The sequence below is a fragment of the Chlamydotis macqueenii genome, chromosome 3, assembly GCF_036417535.1.
Source record: "Chlamydotis macqueenii isolate bChlMac1 chromosome 3, bChlMac1.mat, whole genome shotgun sequence".
NCBI lineage: Eukaryota > Metazoa > Chordata > Aves > Otidiformes > Otididae > Chlamydotis > Chlamydotis macqueenii.
Genome location: NC_141558.1, coordinates 49,928,153 through 49,946,943, shown reverse-complemented (window position 1 = coordinate 49,946,943; position 18,791 = coordinate 49,928,153). Strand labels below are relative to the sequence as shown.

General features: G+C 36.1%; 1 protein-coding gene across 1 annotated transcript in view; it reads right to left on the bottom strand.

The window, feature by feature from the left end:
• Positions 1-18,791, bottom strand: part of FIG4 (FIG4 phosphoinositide 5-phosphatase) — a 69,381-nt gene that overhangs the window by 35,231 nt on the left and 15,359 nt on the right. Inside the window, exons 4-15 of the mRNA XM_086744180.1 lie at positions 18,549-18,705; positions 17,164-17,214; positions 15,149-15,297; positions 14,218-14,346; positions 12,569-12,669; positions 11,973-12,135; positions 11,230-11,327; positions 8,707-8,840; positions 6,606-6,722; positions 5,093-5,138; positions 3,740-3,888; positions 450-616 (exon numbers count right to left, since the gene is read on the bottom strand). Of these exons, the coding sequence (XP_086600306.1) occupies positions 450-616; positions 3,740-3,888; positions 5,093-5,138; positions 6,606-6,722; positions 8,707-8,840; positions 11,230-11,327; positions 11,973-12,135; positions 12,569-12,669; positions 14,218-14,346; positions 15,149-15,297; positions 17,164-17,214; positions 18,549-18,705 (1,461 nt within the window). The remainder of the gene's footprint in view (positions 1-449; positions 617-3,739; positions 3,889-5,092; positions 5,139-6,605; positions 6,723-8,706; positions 8,841-11,229; positions 11,328-11,972; positions 12,136-12,568; positions 12,670-14,217; positions 14,347-15,148; positions 15,298-17,163; positions 17,215-18,548; positions 18,706-18,791) is intronic.

The window sequence follows — 18,791 nt, the reverse complement described above, 5'->3', positions numbered from 1 at the left end:
ATCAGAGCTTGCTTTTTGTTTGAAGTCCTCAGGAATGTCACAAGAAATACTCCACTTGAAGTCTTCTACTTGTGTTTAGATTTAGATTTACCAGTTTCCTTATATTTGCTGAAGGCATTCTGTTCCTCATTTTCACAGCTCTATAACAGCTACGTGCTTCTCTATTGATCTACAGATGTCACTTGCAGTTTCAGTGCTACACAGGTATATTTTCTAACATCAGTTCACCAGCTTTCATCAAATAGGGCTGGATGCAACAACAGATATTTGCATAAAATATAAATACTTCATCAAATCAGAATATCCATTTGATATCCATCATATTTTACTGAATTATTTGGAAATTAGAGTATACAGGATCTCTGTCATAAGATCATAGTATGGATTATTGAAACATCACAAGTAAGATCCTTTTAAAAGAATGGTTTAAAGAAAGCATGTAAATTTACCTGAAAAAGCATTACTATAATATCTTGAGAGTGTCTGCATAATATCTTTGGAATGTTGAGTCCATGGAGCTATCTTTCTGTAGGTTTTTACTCTGTGGACAAGCTGAGAACCTCCGTATTGCAGAGAAAGAGTGTCTCCATGATCTTCATATAATTCTTCAAATAACCTGAAGGAAAAGCAACATGTGTCATCTACTAAACTGTTGACAAGAGGTTTTTAAGAGAAAAAAACAATAAAGTATTGTAATAATAAAGCCTTTCTGTTTAACAAGCAATACATTTTCTTCCAAGTACTTCTGCCAGTTTACTAAAACAAGTAATGCATTAAAATATGCTAATAATTTACAAACATTGAAATTTAAAGCTATGTCTCTATTCTTTATTTGGAGAAGTATGTGGAAATTTTATTCAGATATAACAATTACCAAGAAGGAGTAGACTGTAAAATTTTCACTAATTTATAATAAATCAGAATGCATTCACACTACAGAATATGCATTTCTGTAGATTCAAGGAGAAGATTAACATGTCCTACTAGTCCGTGGGGAGAAAATAAACCATATAACTTTACAAACTAAGGTATTTTAAATACACTACATTGGACAGAATATGTCAATATATCAAGGCTATGCTTTCTGTCAAGTCCATAGGAAATGAAGTTAGCATAACTTTACAAAAATCTCCCTAGCTACAATAATGTAGGCTCAACAGTACAACCTGAATAAACATTACTTTTAAGAAACATGAATGGCAGTCAGATACCATTTGCTGGAGTTCGAAAACCATGACATAAGAAGAAGCCAAAAAGAGCTGGCTGCTAAAATGAACACGGAGAGCTGGCTAAAAGCAATGCAGACCTCTAGCATCAACAAGTTGAGCCTGGAGAAGAGGAGGCTCCAGGGAGACCTTATAGGGGCATTCCAGTACCTAAAGGGGGCCTGCAGGAGAGACAGGGAGAGACTCTTCAGCAGGGCCTGTTGTGACAGGACGAGGGGTAATGGTTTTAAAACAGAAGGAGGTAGATTCAGATTAGATATTAGGAAAAAATGTTTTACAATGAGGGTGGTAGCACACTGGAACAGGTTTTCCAGAAAGGTGGTGGATGCCGCATCCCTGGAAACATTCAAGGCCAGGTTGGACAGGGCTTTGAGCAATTGGAGATGTCCCTGCTCCTTGCAGGGGGGTTGGACTAGATGACCTTTAAAGGTCCCTTCCAACCCTAACGATTATATGATTCTAAATTTGGGCTCCCAAAATAGAGGTGGGAAGGGAGGAGGTAGTGAAGCCAAAGGAAAGATAGTAAAATGCAGCCTGAGGTGCTGAAGTGGTAGCTGTAGAGGATACCACAAAGAGTGGATATTCTCAGAGACCTGTCCACCTCCTGGTCCCCTCTAGTTAGAACCCAAGAGTGTCAATTGTTGAGTCCCCAGGAGGCTGCCCAGCAACTAGTATTTGCAGCAGCAGTGGCTTGTTTCCAGAAGTAAGCATGCAGCACCTAGCAGCTGGGACATGGTGGATGAGAGGTATTGCAAGCAGACAGCAGGTGCTCTCCCTGGTCATCTGGCAGAGGCCAGAAGCCACCACTTGCACAGTAAGCCAACATGCTGCAGGTGACATTGTTTCTGTGGCACATACCAGCTCCCGGCACCAAGCAAGTGCCCAAGGCTAATGGCAGAAAGGAGAGGAGTTGGAGGTATGTCTCGAGTAAACAGGAGATTGAGTACTTTGTCTTTTCTGAAATGAGTTACATCTCCATGTTCTACAATGAGCAAACCACTAGACAAACCCAGCAATGAACCCGTAAGTTTCAGAGTCACAACAATAGCTATAAGGAATAAAAACACACCACCTCAAGGACTCTTACATTAATTTCTGAAGCATATTCATAAGTTAAGTAGCTTAGTTCCCATGACCCCCACAGCTTTTCAATTTAAATGCTGAGTTTTCTTAAATGGTTTAAGGATGCTTGAATAAGTATCACTGATACTTGATCTGAAAGAACAACTTTGCTGAAAACTTTTCTTCAATAAATCAAAAAGCACAGATTTTTTCCAAAGAAAAAGTAGGAAATAGCAAGGTAAAAATGTACTTCTATACAAATATCAGTTTAGCATTCTTCATAAAAGCATGTACTTATTTCAATTTTCATTTTTTAATCTGCATTTTGCTTCAAGCCAATGAAGTAAGTGTAAAAGTTTTGGGTGTTTTTTTTTTATTTATTTAAAAGGGAAACTCTTTGCTTTATGTTTAGGCATACAAAGAGAATGAAGTGAAGCAGTCATATTGTAAGAAGCCTGATTATCATATTCTTCTAGAAGAAAACATAGAATCATAGAATCATAGAATAGTTAGAGTTGGAAGGGACCTTCAACGGTCATCTAGTCCAACCCCCCTGCAAGAAGCAGGGACATCCCTGACTAGATCAGGTTGCTCAGAGCCCCATCCAGCCTGGCCTTGAACGATTCCAGGGATGGGGCATCCACCACCTCTCTGGGCAACCTGTTCCAGTGCTCTACAACTCTCATTGTAAAAAATTTTTTTCTCATATCTAATCTAAACCTACCTCCTTCTAATTTAAACCCATTACCCCTTGTTCTATCACAACAGGCCCTACTGAACAGCTTCTCCCCATCTTACCTGTAGGCCCCCTTGAGGTATTGGAAGACCGCTATCAGGTCTCCCAGCAGCCTCCTCTTCTCCAGGCTGAACAGCCCCAACTCTCTCAGCCTGTCCTCATAAGAGAGGTGCTCCAGCCCTCTGATCATCTTTGTGGCCCTCCTCTGGACCCTTTCCAACTGGTCCATGTCTTTCTTGTGTTGGGGACTCCAGAACTGGACGCAGTACTCCAGGTGGGGTCTCACCAGGGCAGAGTAGAGGGGCAGAATCACCTCCCTCGACCTGCTGGCCACGCTCCTCTTGATGCAGCCCAGGATGCGGTTGGCCTTCTGGGCCGCAAGGGCGCATTGCCCACTCATGTTGAACCTCTCGTCTACCAACACTCCCAGGTCTTTCTCCTCAGGGCTGCTCTCGATCCATTCTCCACCCAGCCTGTATTTGTGCTTGGGATTGCCACGACCCAGATGCAGGACCTTGCACTTGGCATTTTCAGTGTGACTGGATTTTCTCAAGAAAATTTCAAGTATGAATGATTTTTTAATCTTGCATGAATAAACACCGTTAAATCACTCCAAAATAAAGAATTGTACTCTTCTTCTGTATCGACTTTTCCTAAATCTCGACACTTTATTAAAAAACCAAAAACCGTGACACACTTTATTAATATATCTTACCTAACAGCATCCGTATCAAATTGTAAATTGGGTTTATCAATCAATCCCAACGAATAGAGCTGGTATGCCAAAGCACATTTTCCCACCATAAATTGAGCTGTGTTAGTGCGATCCAAACAGTCCACACAATTGGTTCGGAGAACTCCAGTCTGGTAAAGCAATCCAAATAAGGGACTTTTCTTAATTAACAAATTACTACACTTGTGATGAGTTTTTCGTGCCTGTTTTCAAAATGTTCCTGCTTCTATCATCACACAAACTGCATCTCTCCTCCAACTTATAAACAACCCTATGGATTTACCTTAAAAAAAAAAGACTGTGTTATTTGAGTGAAGGTCATCTTATTTTTGAATATTCTGTAACTACTGCAAAAAATAAAGCACACTTTCAGCCTGCTGTGGTTCTACTGTGATGGTGCTTTCATTTTAAGCTTTCCATATCTGGAGCATACCTGAACATTTTGTTGAAGGTTGCAGTCATGCACATATTATTCTATGCTGTTTGCACCACCATTTTCTAATTCCATAATGGATACAGAAAGTTATTTTATAATATAAAAAGCTGCAATAAGTATTTTAATATAACATTATGTTGAGCAGAGATTCTTCTGCTTAAATATGCCTCAACAAACATATCCTAGTGATCAGATAGTAAAGGAATGGTCACATGCTTTCCAACTTACACGAACCACAAAATTATGAATGGTAAGTCAAAAGCAACTAATGCTTCTCAAGAATACAACCTGTGCTCAGAATATACAATCATAACACTCAGGTGTAAACCTATTACTCTATAGTTTAGTCAGCACTTTTCTGACACTAAAGAAAGCAGTGTTTCTAGTTGTATTTTCTTTTAGTGATGGAAATTACAACAATGTACAGAATATTCAGCCGCGGTGAAAATGCTTTTAATAACCCATTTGCATGTGTATGAATACATCACCAGATTTAAGTATGTTTATTACTCATCTCTTCAATCTAACATTGTATTATGCAGTTTGTTAAAAGGCTGCTGCTGTTAGCTGTAGTACTACCAGTGTAGCAGCTTCGGTAGCACTATAGACTAAGGAGTAATGGAAATTAGTTTAAAGTATGAGCATTTCTCTAACTACCTCCAGCAAAAACATAATTCCAACAGCATAAGCTTTTGCAGTACCACCCAAGAACTTTAAGGTCTATTTCCCAGCTGGGTTTCTAGGACGGACTGCTATAATGCTTTTTACTACAAATATTAATTTAAGAGCAATCTATGAATCACCAATTGAGTATTTCAGTGAAACAGCTTACTGGTGCTTTGGGAGTGCTGATCTACATCACTACAACTATGAGTTAGTAAAGCATATTATTTCACTACCTGCAAGCGTCCAGTGGAAACAACACAACCTCCCAGTTCATTCCACCTGAAAGAGACACAAAGCAGAATGACTTACAAATAATAATAAAAAAAACCAGATCATATCCATCTACTGATCTTCTCAGTGAAAAAGAGTAGCATTTAAAAACCTGCCACAAATAAAAACCCTGATATCTCTGAACAGCAGAAACCATTGAAAGGTCTACACTGTAGTAAGGTTTTGTATTTAAACTGCACTGCAAAAAAATCTAGCCTTAAAGCAGAAATATTCCAAAGCCATAGAAAATATTTCCTTTGCACCCTATAAAATGAAGTATGAGTGACATGAGCCTTGCTAGATTGCGTCTTGAGTGCACAAAAATTGCAGTAGGTACAATGCCAATGACTGGAAGGCAGAGGCACAACATACCCTGTAGTAAAAGCTGGTTCATTTAAATCTACCCCTCATACTGATTCTAGGCATACATGCTATTTATTCTCTAGGTCTTGCAATTCTATACAGGCCTTAGCTGTACCCCAGAGGCAGAGAACATGACTCAAAAGTGAATGACATTTTGAGGTAGAAGAGCAGCTGTGCTCAGCGCAAGTAATCCCTGAACTACTGAATATTTACAAGTTAGTAGGGTTACCTAGCCTGACTGCAGCAGTGCTATGGCAAGCCTATATACTACTTTTGAGACTCACCAGGCTATCTCTATAGAACACAGCATTACACAGATGTATTTATCTTGTTTGTGCTAGCTTACAGTCGTCGCATTTGCTGCACTGCATGGCAGAGAAAAAGTCTATGAGAGTTTTAGTTCAGATTGTTTCTAAACGAAGTTAGGCTAAAAAGGCAAGGGTGTTCTTAAGGTAAAATATGAATGCCCATTTGAGTAGTGATGAATTAGATCCCTAACATGAAAACTTGGAATCAAAAACTTATTTACTTCTGGATTTTCAGGGACTTGAGAGAATTCAGCTGATTAAGTCATTGTACTTCTGCAGCAGTCTAAGCAAGTACATCCTCTATTTTAAAAAGAAAATTTAAATTTTGTATGTATGAATACCATAAAATCCATTGGAAAACACTTTGCTCGGTAACATTTAGATAGGTAGCTTATTAGTATGCCTCAAAACAAGCCACTTACTAAATTCCAAATGTTGTTTGCTTTGTAAATTTAACAAAGGGGTAAATTTAACCCTTAAATTTAGGATTCCTTCGGTTAAGGTGAAAAAAAAGCTTTACATAAACATACATGGCACAGATTACAAGTTACAATTTCAAATAAGAATTCATTGTAAGTAGAACAACAGCTGCACAATTACACTCTCTATGGATTTTTCATTTTATTAGTATTTCTTAGCATGTGCCTCTGACTGCAATCCTTTTAGCCATAACTTAATAACAAATTATATTTTTTCATAGTTATTGAAGCCTTAAAATAAGAAATCATGTAATAGGCATAGACATTCCAGATGACTCTCCAAGCAACAGATGTAATTCATTACGCATCAATTAAATTATACACACTTTTCATCTGGTCGCAAGATACTGCAGTAGGAATCAGGTCGATTTACAAAAAATCCAGTTTTCTTCACTACACTTTCTGCAATCACATTCAGTCTATCAAGGACATTGCAAAGTTTGCTGAGGAGAGGAAAAAAAATACACAGTCAAGATAATTAATACTAAAAAAATAATGGCTTGGAAAGTCTTTTAAAAACAAAAATTATTTAAAGGAAGACTCATATAACTGCTTTATTTATCTAACAGTAATTATGTTGATAGTTTTCTTGCATTTTACAGACTCAGAAAACAGATACTGATGGTATCTGAACAATTTTGTTTACTTATTAATAAAACATATTACATAAACTAGAACTGTGAGACTAAAATCTAAAATTCCTTGACTTTCATATTGCACTAACACTAATTTTCCTCCAACAAACTTTCTGCAATTCAAAATATAAGAATGAGACAGAAAAAGATACATGATTATGCTACACCATATTTCCTCATATTGTTTGCAAGGTGCTGTTTTGTTTAGTAACATTTGCTTCCGTGTGTGACCTTCACGATGTCCTACACCTCCCGCTCAGATCAGGGCATCCATCCATTCATTGTTGGGCACTTTAGCTTCTCTTTACTCACAATTTTATTTTCAAAGTTTTTATTCCAGTGTTTACACTTCAAGTAACAAAAACAATGGCTTATTTTTTAAAGATTGCTTACACTGAGATGGAAGTATTATTTAGGAACGTTTTCACTGGTCCTACTTTCCAGCAAACTTACTTCAAAGCTACATGTTGAAACAAAAACGTTCTCAGCATTCCTGAAACTGTCAATTCTTTAGGTAGACATATACATTATCTTCCATTCTTAAACACCACTTGCTCGCATAAAGAATTAATCTTGTTCAAGCCCTCACATATTTTTTAATATCTGTACTAGGGTGGATATGTATAAATACACATCCAGCCTACAGCTAGAAGGGGAATCTTTTGATCACTTGGTATCATTTTTCATACAGGACAGGCCATTAAGCTTCATCAGCACCACTCCATACAAAACCCAAGGGTGTGCACCTAGCATATCTTGTGAAAGGCAATGCAGCTTTATTTTGAAATTTGCCATTTAATCATAACACAAACAATTTAATATACACCTAACTGTACACAATGCCATTTGGAATAAAATGTAGTGGGAAACCACATCAAACTTTAAAGTAACAGTTTCACACCTACAACAATCAACCACATCAACCAACTTGTAATCTCAAATAATGAATAAGGATTGTCTCCCAAAGCTTTTTTTCATATAATTTTACACACAAACATTAACTATATTCCTGCCCTTTGAACTATACCAGTTTTTCAATTGTTATGCTCAGAGTGATGTAGTAACAGATACCTAGAAGCTGATCCAACAACTCTTGCCATTCTTCTACAATTTTTGGCATTATAAGATACATTAGACATATCCAGGCTAGAGAACTTTACAGCTGAATCATGTGTTACTTAAGAATAGCAATTCACACCTACAGATTTAAAAGGTTTGTTCCTTGTAAATATTTATACATTTAGGAAAACATTTATCCTTTTCACATGACAGTAGTAGAGCATTTTATTATCCAAAATTACAGAACAAGAAGCTACAGAATGTATTTGCCTTTCTAAGATATGTGTTTCTAATAATCTAAATATTTTAACATTGAAATTAACATTCTTATTTCTTTTTGGAAAAGGAAATGGAAGAGACCGATACAAAATCCCTTGTTTTCCAAAGTTTCATAATTCAATAAATTCAATGACTGAAATGGAACACCTAACAAAATGCAGTGTTTTGACTAACTCAAAATAAAAATTGAATGCTGACGGCTTTTTTGTGGCTTTTCTCTAAAATTTTCCTTTGCAGAGAATTTCAAGGTTTTCAGGCCCTGCTCCACTTGGGAGGAAACAAGAGAAAATATTAAAAATCCTTCAAAAAACCAAGGTTTTATTTTGTCCATAAATCTTAACAAAGTTCTCCCATCACTCCTAAGCCACATTCAACTGAAAAGAGCGACACTCAGTACCATACAGTTATTTGTATTGTGGCTAAGAGTACTAGCACAAAGAAGGATCTTTTCTACCTTTTTGTGTATTTGGCCATATCCCAGGGTATATATATAATTGTATGCTCTGGGGGTAAAAACTGGTTGAGATATGTCACAGCAGCAACAAGTTCTTCACTAAGAATCCTTTCATGCTTTCTTTTTTCACGTTCCTTCAGTAAGAAGAAAAAGAAGTTAACATTACAATTTTCATTAACAAATGTATGTAACCTGTATTCATATACATGTATGCATGTATAACAGAAATCAAAAGCAGAAGCTGTAACAGTGGGCAGTTCTTCATAACTAGTATAATTAAACTAAAAAACAGAAAAGACAAAAACCTAAACATTCTGGGGATCCATATTCGTAGTAAAAGTCACCCATCTTAACTGTGCATAATCATTGGCTGGAAAACTGAACCCTATACAAGCAAAGAAGAGCACAAGGAAACAAAAGTGGCAATTAGAGGAAATGGACGAAGACAAAAGAGAAGAAAAAGGGCAGAAAGGAAAGTATCCCATTGAATTCTGGAGTAAAAGAGAACCCAGGCAAATTCTTCTCCATTACTGAGAGGAGAAGGGGAACAACAGCTCCCGTCTCCCAGTCTTGCAATAATTTTTTAAATATTAAATTATCTTGCCATTCTTTCAATATACCATATGTTTTGGCATTCTATATATTTGTATGGCTTTCCTCTCAACTTCATCCATGCTAAAACCTATACTGAACTTATGTTATAGAAACTGCTTTAAACATACAATAGCAGTCATAAATAAACAAATCTAAAGGAAGTCTAATATATTCACTACCAGTTAACAAGTTTCTAGAATAGACAAATAAAGAAGGACATAAATTTATGTTTCATCAGCATTTAAAAAATCAAATAGTAAAAGTACTGGAGGTAGAAACACTTAGCATTTGTGTAAAAGCACCAGCAACATCCAAAATAAGGTGTTCAGGTTTGAAGGCTCTCCCTGCCCTCTCTTTTTTTTTTTAAGCAGTACATAAAGTAATAAGGGAACATGAATTTTAGCATCTTAATATTGAGCATCTACAAAGAGGGGAAGAAACAGATGCATTTTCAGCCAATGTATCAAAAGCCTTGTGAAGAAAAAGTCTATAATAATTCATGTGTCAAGGTCATGTGAGCCTAGACTTACACTGTAACAATGGCTTTTGAAAGCTATGGCTGCAGGAGATAAAATCACTTTCTTGTCAACAAATGTTATCCTAAGTTGACCCACAGACTACTGGAGAGTTTTAAAACCACTCTTACACTGGAAAGCTTCTGGAAGTAGGAAACAGGTTACCTACTTGCTATTCATTACAACTTCAGAGTTTTAAAAGCCTTCCTTCTGTATTTTCCCTATTTTTTATATTACAAATGCATCCTACATGCACATAAAAGATCCTTTTTTCTACTGAATACAGTTCTACAACATGATAAATTAGATCTTTCGTAAAAGATAAAAGAGAAATAAGATATGATTCAAGCAAAACAAATCAATATATTAATTAAACTCAACTATAAACTATATTATATTAAACTCAAATGTGGAAACAGACACCAGAACAGGAAAAAAAAAAAAGAAAACCCGACACAAATACAAGACATAATAATAAAAATTACAGTGTCATGCAGAATCCAGGCTTTGTAACTCAGCCTCACACAGCAGTGAACTGAATTCCTGCAGTGTGGTGGACTGACCCTGGCAGGACACCAGGTGCCCACCAAAGCCACTCTATCACTCCCCTCCTCAGCTGGACAGGGGAGAGAAAAATATAATGAAAAGCTCATGAGTTGAGATAAGATCAGCAACAGATCATTCACTAATTACTGTCACAGTGTGCTGGTCTTGGGTGGGACAGGGCTAATTTTCTTCACAGTAGCTAGTATGGAGCTATGTTTTGGATTTGTGCTGATAACACAGGGATGTTTTCCTCACTGCTGGGCAGGGCTTACACAGAGCAAAGGCCTTTTCTGCCTCTCACACCACCCCACCAGCGAGTGGGCTGGGGGTGCACAAGAAGCTGGGAGGGGACACAGCTGGGACAGCTGACCCCAACTGACCAAAGGGATATCCCATACCATTTGATGTCATGCTCAGCATATAAAGCTGGGGGAAGAAGAGGAAGGTGGGGGAAGTTTGGGGCAACAGCATTTTGTCTTCCCAAGCAACCATTACACGTAAGGAAGCCCTGCTCTCCTGGAGATGGCTGAACACCTGCCTGTGTATGGTATACTATTTTAACATTTTTTAGTGCTAAATGTATTTGGACTTACTCGCATCTAAGGAGTAATAGCAAAAACCTGAAAGCAACAGTGAAAGGATACTAGAAAAAGTCTATCAACACCGGAAACTTCTTTTTTTTGTAGGGCTGTAGGGGAAGCAGTTATAGAGTTATGTACTGTCCCATGTAGGATGAGATTTATGAAGAAAATACTCCATTTCTAAGCTAGTGTTAGTTTAGAGCACAAGCAACATTACAGAGACTGTAGAGAAATAAGTATCATATCAGAAATTAGAAAACATATAGAACATATTCAAAATATTGTACCTTCACAAGATTCAAAATAATAATGGGAGAGCCAAATCTCTGAAGCATTTGGTCAAAGTGAAGAGCAGCAACATGTGCAAAAGGATCTGCTTGGTCCACTGCAACAAATACATATATTCAGGACTATATTAAGCAAGCTGTAGTCACTTAAATAATTTTCCCTTAAAAGTACTCTTCACAAAATACATACTAATTCTCTAATAGTAACGATACAATCACACACTCTCCCCTCCTTTCATACAAAAGCTGCAAAAAAAAAAAAAAATCTTCCCTTTTCCAATTGGAAGTGACTTCTTAACCAAAAGTTTCATGAGATGCTTAAAAATCACAATTATTGCCCCATTAAACTTAGCCCAGATGACTTCCACCATTTTCAACAGGTTCAAAACTGTATCCACAATACTAAGATAAATGTAGCTAACTTTGTATACAAAATAATAAGTACAAAGAAAGTGGACATCTTCAAACAGAAGTTTTTTATATTCCATTTCTGAATGTGAAGTCTAAGATGGACACTTTTTTTTCTATTCAATTTATTCAAATGCAGCTTTTTATATGGTTGAATGTTTATATGCCATAATGTTTATTATGAAGAACATTGGTTTAGCTTAAGCTCTGGCTTCCCAAAGAACAAATGCATAGACAATTTGTTCATTTTTGCAAATTTAGTTCTCACTTACTCTCCTGTTCCTTTAGGACACAGAGCTAACCATAAACTACCACAAAGAATAATTTGTACATACACGTTATGGGTGGCTTAGGCATCATGGTTGAAATATCTTGAGACCAATACAGAGGGACAGATCCTCGAACCTGAACATAGGAAGAATAACTCCCTGCAGAAAATGACATAACTGAAGCATCATAAAGTATTTGTTCAGTCTCCACTTCATTAGCAACATCTCCCTAAAACAAAAATACACATATGATGTAGACATGACACTTCACAGCTGCATGCATTATAGAGAACTGATAATTACAGAGTAAAATTAAACTGTAAAACACCAAATCATAGTAGTGAGAACATCACTGAAGGTTAAATTCCCATTTGTCCCTAAATATGTATTATTAGATTTTTTTTTCTCTATTTGGGAAATAACATCTCTAAGTGTAAAACAAAAAAAATAACTGCCAGTTAAGACATATTATTTTAAGAACAGTTTTTTTATCTGAATTAAAAACGTAATGATAGGTGCAGTAACATTATCTAATGGCATAATTTACAACCAAATCCCTAACAACCCTCTAAAAGATTTCAGTTCTCCAGTCAGTCAAGCTCAAGCTTTTGTATTGTTGGAGGAGGCGCAGAAAGGAACCCCTAAAATCACATTTAATTTACCTCACAGTTTGCTCCTCGTTTCAAAAAACGTGTTCCAGCAAATTTGCTTGATCTTCTGGCTATCAGAGTGACATATATAGGGCGACCATATATTAACAGTTCTTGAAAGAGAAGTTAAGGATTATGTCACATGCAATTTTTCCGTTCACTTACTTCGTAGAAATAAATTTTTAAAAAAAGATGTATGAAACATTCTGATTTACTAAAATCTCCTTATAAAAGATGAATATAACTTCCAAATTTCTTTTGCAATGCTCTGGGAGAGAGCATTGTCCTTTCCAATGATCATTTTGAAGAACTCTGAAAACAGAATCTACATTACAATACATCAACCACTTTTCACAACATATGGAAGAGAAGTATTTCTATTTTAGGAAGTGACAATGGAAGTGAAATAGGTACAATATTCACACTGGGCCATGAACACTGCTTTTGTGAATACCTGGATTAAAACTTGGGAGCTTCTGTTTTCATATCAGATATTTTAGTCACCCTCTAATTATTTGTCTGGAAAAGTAAATAAATTTGCAACCACTTAAGTAACAATAACTGAAAGTCAGAGGCAAACAACTATGGATGCAGCGTTGGCTTTCTTTTAGGCTTTTTATTTTTTACTAAAAACAAAAAAGATAGAATCATACGTCTACCATGACTATCACTGCTTCCCTAGTGTAAGGGAGGCACAAGAAAGAGGGAAAAGACATTTGCTCACCAAGTATCTAGAGCAAAGACTATTGTCACTCACAAAGCAGCTGCAGGCAAAATGCTGGTGGTCAGATCCACAGCTACCACTTTGATTAAGTAAGACCCCAAAGGAAATAGAGATACTTAAAAACAGATCTAGGTTTGCATCTAGGGACCAAGCCAATGACCAGTAGCCTTATAATCATGAAAAAGCAAAATTAAAATTTGCAAAGACACTACTAACCTTAACTTCATAATTGCATTTGCTTCTCTAGATATTTTCTTGATAAGCTTTGAACAAACATGACAGTGTTGATGATTAAAGTATAATATCTCTGTAATATACTAAATTCTTACCAAGTAAGATGCTGAGATGTCATTCTTTGGAGTGTAGCATGCATTTGGGCTTTTTCTCCTGCTACTACAATGTACATAGACCCATTTACCCATTTTAAATAATATATAGTCGGGAAAAAAGATTTTCAGATGTGCTAGTGTTTACTTAACTCTCTTCACATAGCAGTCATGAAGTTCTATCATCATCTTCAACAGAAACAGAATTTCCACAAATTTCAGTTACTAAAAAAATGTTTTAAAGGAGATCAGTAAGAGAACACTTCTATGTTAGCAACGAAATTCAGTTTAGCTTTTCTCCCCGTCATCAAATACCAGTGAAAAATACAGTTGAGCCTTAAAGTCGGCTCAAGTTCTTTATTGCTAAATCCCATGCTTATAAACAGTGCCTGACCAAGAATGCTGTCTACCTGTCTCAGGACCCTGTAATAAGAACATAACGTATTTCCTGTGTAGCCACAAAACACAGAAAAGTTATGAAAATAAAAGCCAACAAATCATTCTAAAATTGAAAAGTATTTACATGACAAAGAAATAATTCAATGCATTTCACAGCTTCAAATTTCTTAAAAATGGATAAACCAACATTTGTTCCAACAGTAAAAGGATACTCGATTGCCCACAGAATCCGTGTATAATATACAGGAGCCAGTCCCGATGAACAGTATTTTTCACTGCCTCCAGAAGCTTGCCATTCCACACATACTTTTCGTAAGGCTTACTGCAAATCCCAAATATGCCTAGGAAGTTGTTACAATTAAAATGCATTAGAATTTAAGGAACAAGCTTACCTGCATTGGACTGTTTTAAAACCCAGGTCACTGGACCTTTATTTTGACTTTCCCTTGATGGCAACTTAGCTTATCATTTACTCACATCCCTGAAGTCAGCCAAACACAGATAACTTCAGGCACAGGCTGAAGTTTAGCACTCACGCAGATTTCTAATTTTCCTACGGTTGCCAGTCACTGCAGTAAGTTTCTGAAACTTCCAGTACTGAAAAGAGATCTCTGCATGGCAGCGGTAGAGGATTTGATAATAGGGGAAATAAATCAAGTTGTGAATTCTGGTTAAGGCAAAAATGCACTTCATAAGCTTTTCAATTCTGGGTCACCTCTGGAATTACCTGTCAGGCTCTAGAAGATCATGCATAGCCCTGGCCCCCTTTACAAAAAGCACGTCAATCCCCTTCTCATCTAATTTAGCCTGGTTTTCCTAATTTGCACTGGCACCAAGAAATGCAGCTATTGTAGACCTGCAAACGGAAATTCAATTTCTCATATATCTGGAACCTGACTCTTTTTCTGTTTCAAAAATCAAGATCAAGATGACAACTGGCAATAAAAGGTGGTGAAGGGAACTGAATGAGTCTGAGTCTTAAAGAGAAGGAATAGGACAAGAATTCTATTAGCTACATTTTTAATGTAGTTTTTTCATATGAAGCTTCTGACAGGATGAGTTCTCAAAAGTAAACTTAAGTAGAATATATTCTAAATACACTCATGACCAACAACATTAGTTTAATTAAGCATATTGGCTTACCACTTCCACCCTGTGTTGAAAGTCCTTCATCTTCAAATATATCAAAACTCTCTTGTCGGGTCTGAGCTGTTTCAGTTTTTAATGTCTCAAGTGGCATTCTCAGGACAGTAAGATTATACTGAAGGGAGTGAGATAGATCATAGCTGTAACTGATAGACAGTTATCATTTATTAATAATTGTAGATGCACACACTTTTCTGAAAGCCTTTATCCCCCATCTGTACTTATATTTAACACAGTAGTATTTTATCCATTTAAAAAAAGACTTTTAAACAAGATACACAGATTCTGATTCTGTAATGGCAAATGATACAAATTATTTCCAAAAGAAGCTTTACAAACATAGAAACTGTTTACAATACAATAGCTGAAATATCCATATACATGGACAACTTGATTTTTCTGAGATTTAAGTACTACTCTCTAGCTACTACCTGAACTCAAAACAGCCAAAAATTTGGTCCACAAAAACTGTATCTGTCTTCAAATTTGTCACTGCAGTATAGATGCATCCTAAGACTAAGCTGCTGCTGAATAAACAAAAGGTGAGTTTTTTCATTAGTTCCTTAACAGTAACAAATTCTGCATTTCATGTCTTTTCTACTGACAACACTGCACTAATTGCTAAATTTTATAAGCCACTAGAATTCACTTCCCCAGGGAGAACCCAATTTATACAACACTTGAAATCAGAAATACAAACAGATTTCCTAAGATGGCATGAATGATCACTGCTCCCCCAGTAAGTTCTAGATATTCATTAATGATCTAAAAAAATTATTTACATATTGGACATTTAGATTTATTGCTTATGATAACAGAGTCTAATTCATGTATTCACCACATTTCCATAATAATGACCTGATGCGCTTATCTGTTGGAAAAAAAAAAAAAAACACAAAGTCTGTTACATGCTCAGTTTGCATACAACAGAACTTTAAATCGAATCCCAGTAAAAAACTGGTTCAGGCTATTCCTCCATTTCCCCCTTAGATCAAATGTTTTCTTTTAACTAACTTCTGATTCTGTTCAGGATTTATATGAAAACAATGCAGAAAAACACACTATGATTTCAGCCAAGAATTAAGCTGTTAAATGTGTTTATCAGAGTCTTATAAGAACTACCTCCTTTCTCCTCTATGCACAATCACAGAAACACTATACACTTACCATCTCCAAGCAGAAAAAAAACCCCAAAGTTGTATAATGTTAGGGTCAAGAGACAAAGCATGGAAGAAAAACGCAGGTTTTATACTGTGAAAAAAGTCGTTCCATGCAAAAACCACAAAACAGACAAACTTTGGTAGGTTTTGTCTTCACAGATACAGTTGTAACAAAAAGCCTTTATTTTCCAAGAAGGAGTACGTTCTAGACTGATACACCTTTTGGTACTTGCAAGAGGGTTTTTTTTGTTTTGTTTTTTTAAGTCTTGAAGTCCTCTACCTACTACTGGCCAGGTTATCACTACATTTCCCCCATTTTTCTGCTGTTCCCAAAATCTCATGTGTAGCTATAACATAGAAACTTGTCTCAGGTATGAAATTTATGAAGCAGTAAGCAAGAGAACGGGTAATGCCTAGAAGGCTCTATGAAAGATGTACTCTACACAGACTGTATCTTAGATAAGGATTTAATTCTGTATCTTTGTTTCTGAATCAACGCAAAGCTTTATTTCTGGAAAATTAGATCAAGAAAAAAAAACTGACAAGACAAGCAAAGCCCCTGAAATATACTACTTTTCCAAAGAAAGAACTTCTGCATAATCTGACAAAGGTGAACAGTCAGTGGAAACAGTAATTTCAGTGTCTACCATGTCGCTAATGTTTCTATAGTTTTTCAGCTTCATGGAGACTGCATTCCTAATCCATTCGTTGAAGGAGAAAGTAGGTTCAAAAGACACAGATTAAAATGGTCAAGGAGTGTGATCACATGTCTTATTTCCCCAGAACACCAATAGAATCTTATAGCAAGCATAAGTAGACAATTTTTTAAAAGAATTTGTAATTAATACTCACCTAAAATAGAAGTTGCTGGAAAGGTCCACATTTTGAAAGATTCTCAGATACCTAGAAAAATAATTCAAGTTAAAAGGGAAATTATAACTTTAAACAGATAGACCCCAAGAAGTCATTCAGAGAATCTCAGAAATTAAACTACATATAAATAATGACTCTTGCTATAAATTCTCTAGCTGTTCTTACTGTAATTGTTTTGATGGGTAATTCCACTAGAAGATCAGCATTTGGATTAAATAAATCAAATAGCCTTTTTTAAAATCCAGTTTCTACTCATGTACATACTCTGTTTCTTTAAGCAATTGTGGATACAGCTGTAGTTCTATTTTCCACATATGTGTGTCAAATTCTCTAAGGACTTACACAAGTAAACTCCAACAGTACTATAAAATAATTAAATATATTCACAGTTATTCTCAAATAAATGAACAAGAAAAGAAACGTCTACTTCAACATGCCATAGACTTGCAAATTCTCAGAAGAAACCATAACACTGTCTATGAAAGATAAAATGGCTAACACCATAAATATACAGGCAAGATAATATGGCCTGCTGCATTTTAAGAGGAAAGACTGAGTTTTACAATTAGTCAGATCTTAAAGTGAAAACTTTTTAAAACTTCCCATGGCTTAACTTCCCATGGGTGACCTGACATCAGTTTATCATAATCCATCACAACTTGTAGACTATTGACACTGGGTGCAGACTGAAAAGCAGTTTATCAATATCATTTGCCTGGTATTTCATAGCAGTAATTACCCTACTCTGACAAAAACACCACCAGGATGTACTTGCACATTTCATACAAGATTCCCTGCTGATCAAGGGCCTAAATTTCTTTCAATAGAAAGAAGTCACGGAAAGGAAACAAGCTAAATTTAGCAGTGGGTCAGTTTATTACCCTTTACAACACCAACACTCACAAGATTCTGACTGCACAGAATGACTAAATTAAGTAATCTTCTCAGCGCTACTTGAAGGGCACAAGATGTCTTCAGGTGAGATTAACATGATGCTAGAGCTACTAACAAAAGAACAGTACCCCAAACAATAGTACTATTAGCAGTACTTTGCCCTTGTAAGAACAACATTTATATTGGATGCTTCCTGGTGCACACTTGCTAGGATGTAGCTTTGACATGTAGGTGACATGGAGATGTGGACAAAAAGCTACAGAAGACTAACAGTTGTATTTATGCTTCAGGTTAGAGGCCACAGAACTTTTGGCCCACTCTCCATTCTTCCACACTAATTTATCAACTACGATAAAATGGCTTGAATGAGATACTAACAGAAAGAATTCTATGGCTGAAATTTCTAGTTGCAGTTCACCATTGCTTAGAAAATACTCAAAAAGTACACAATGTTTACCACCATTATTTACCTGGCTTCATCAGGATGAGTGACCCTTACAGAGTCATTTGGAATGTAAATCATATTTGTATCTTCTATTTTATATATTGCATGACCTCCAATATCTGCCATTTTTCTTCTTTTTGTTATCAACACAATGTAGTAGCCTTCTAAAAACCTGACAAAACCTGTTAAAACAGCATTAAAATGTCATTAGTTGGATGTTCGCATTGATTTGATCAAATATATTTAGAAAACCTGTCAGAATTGTTTC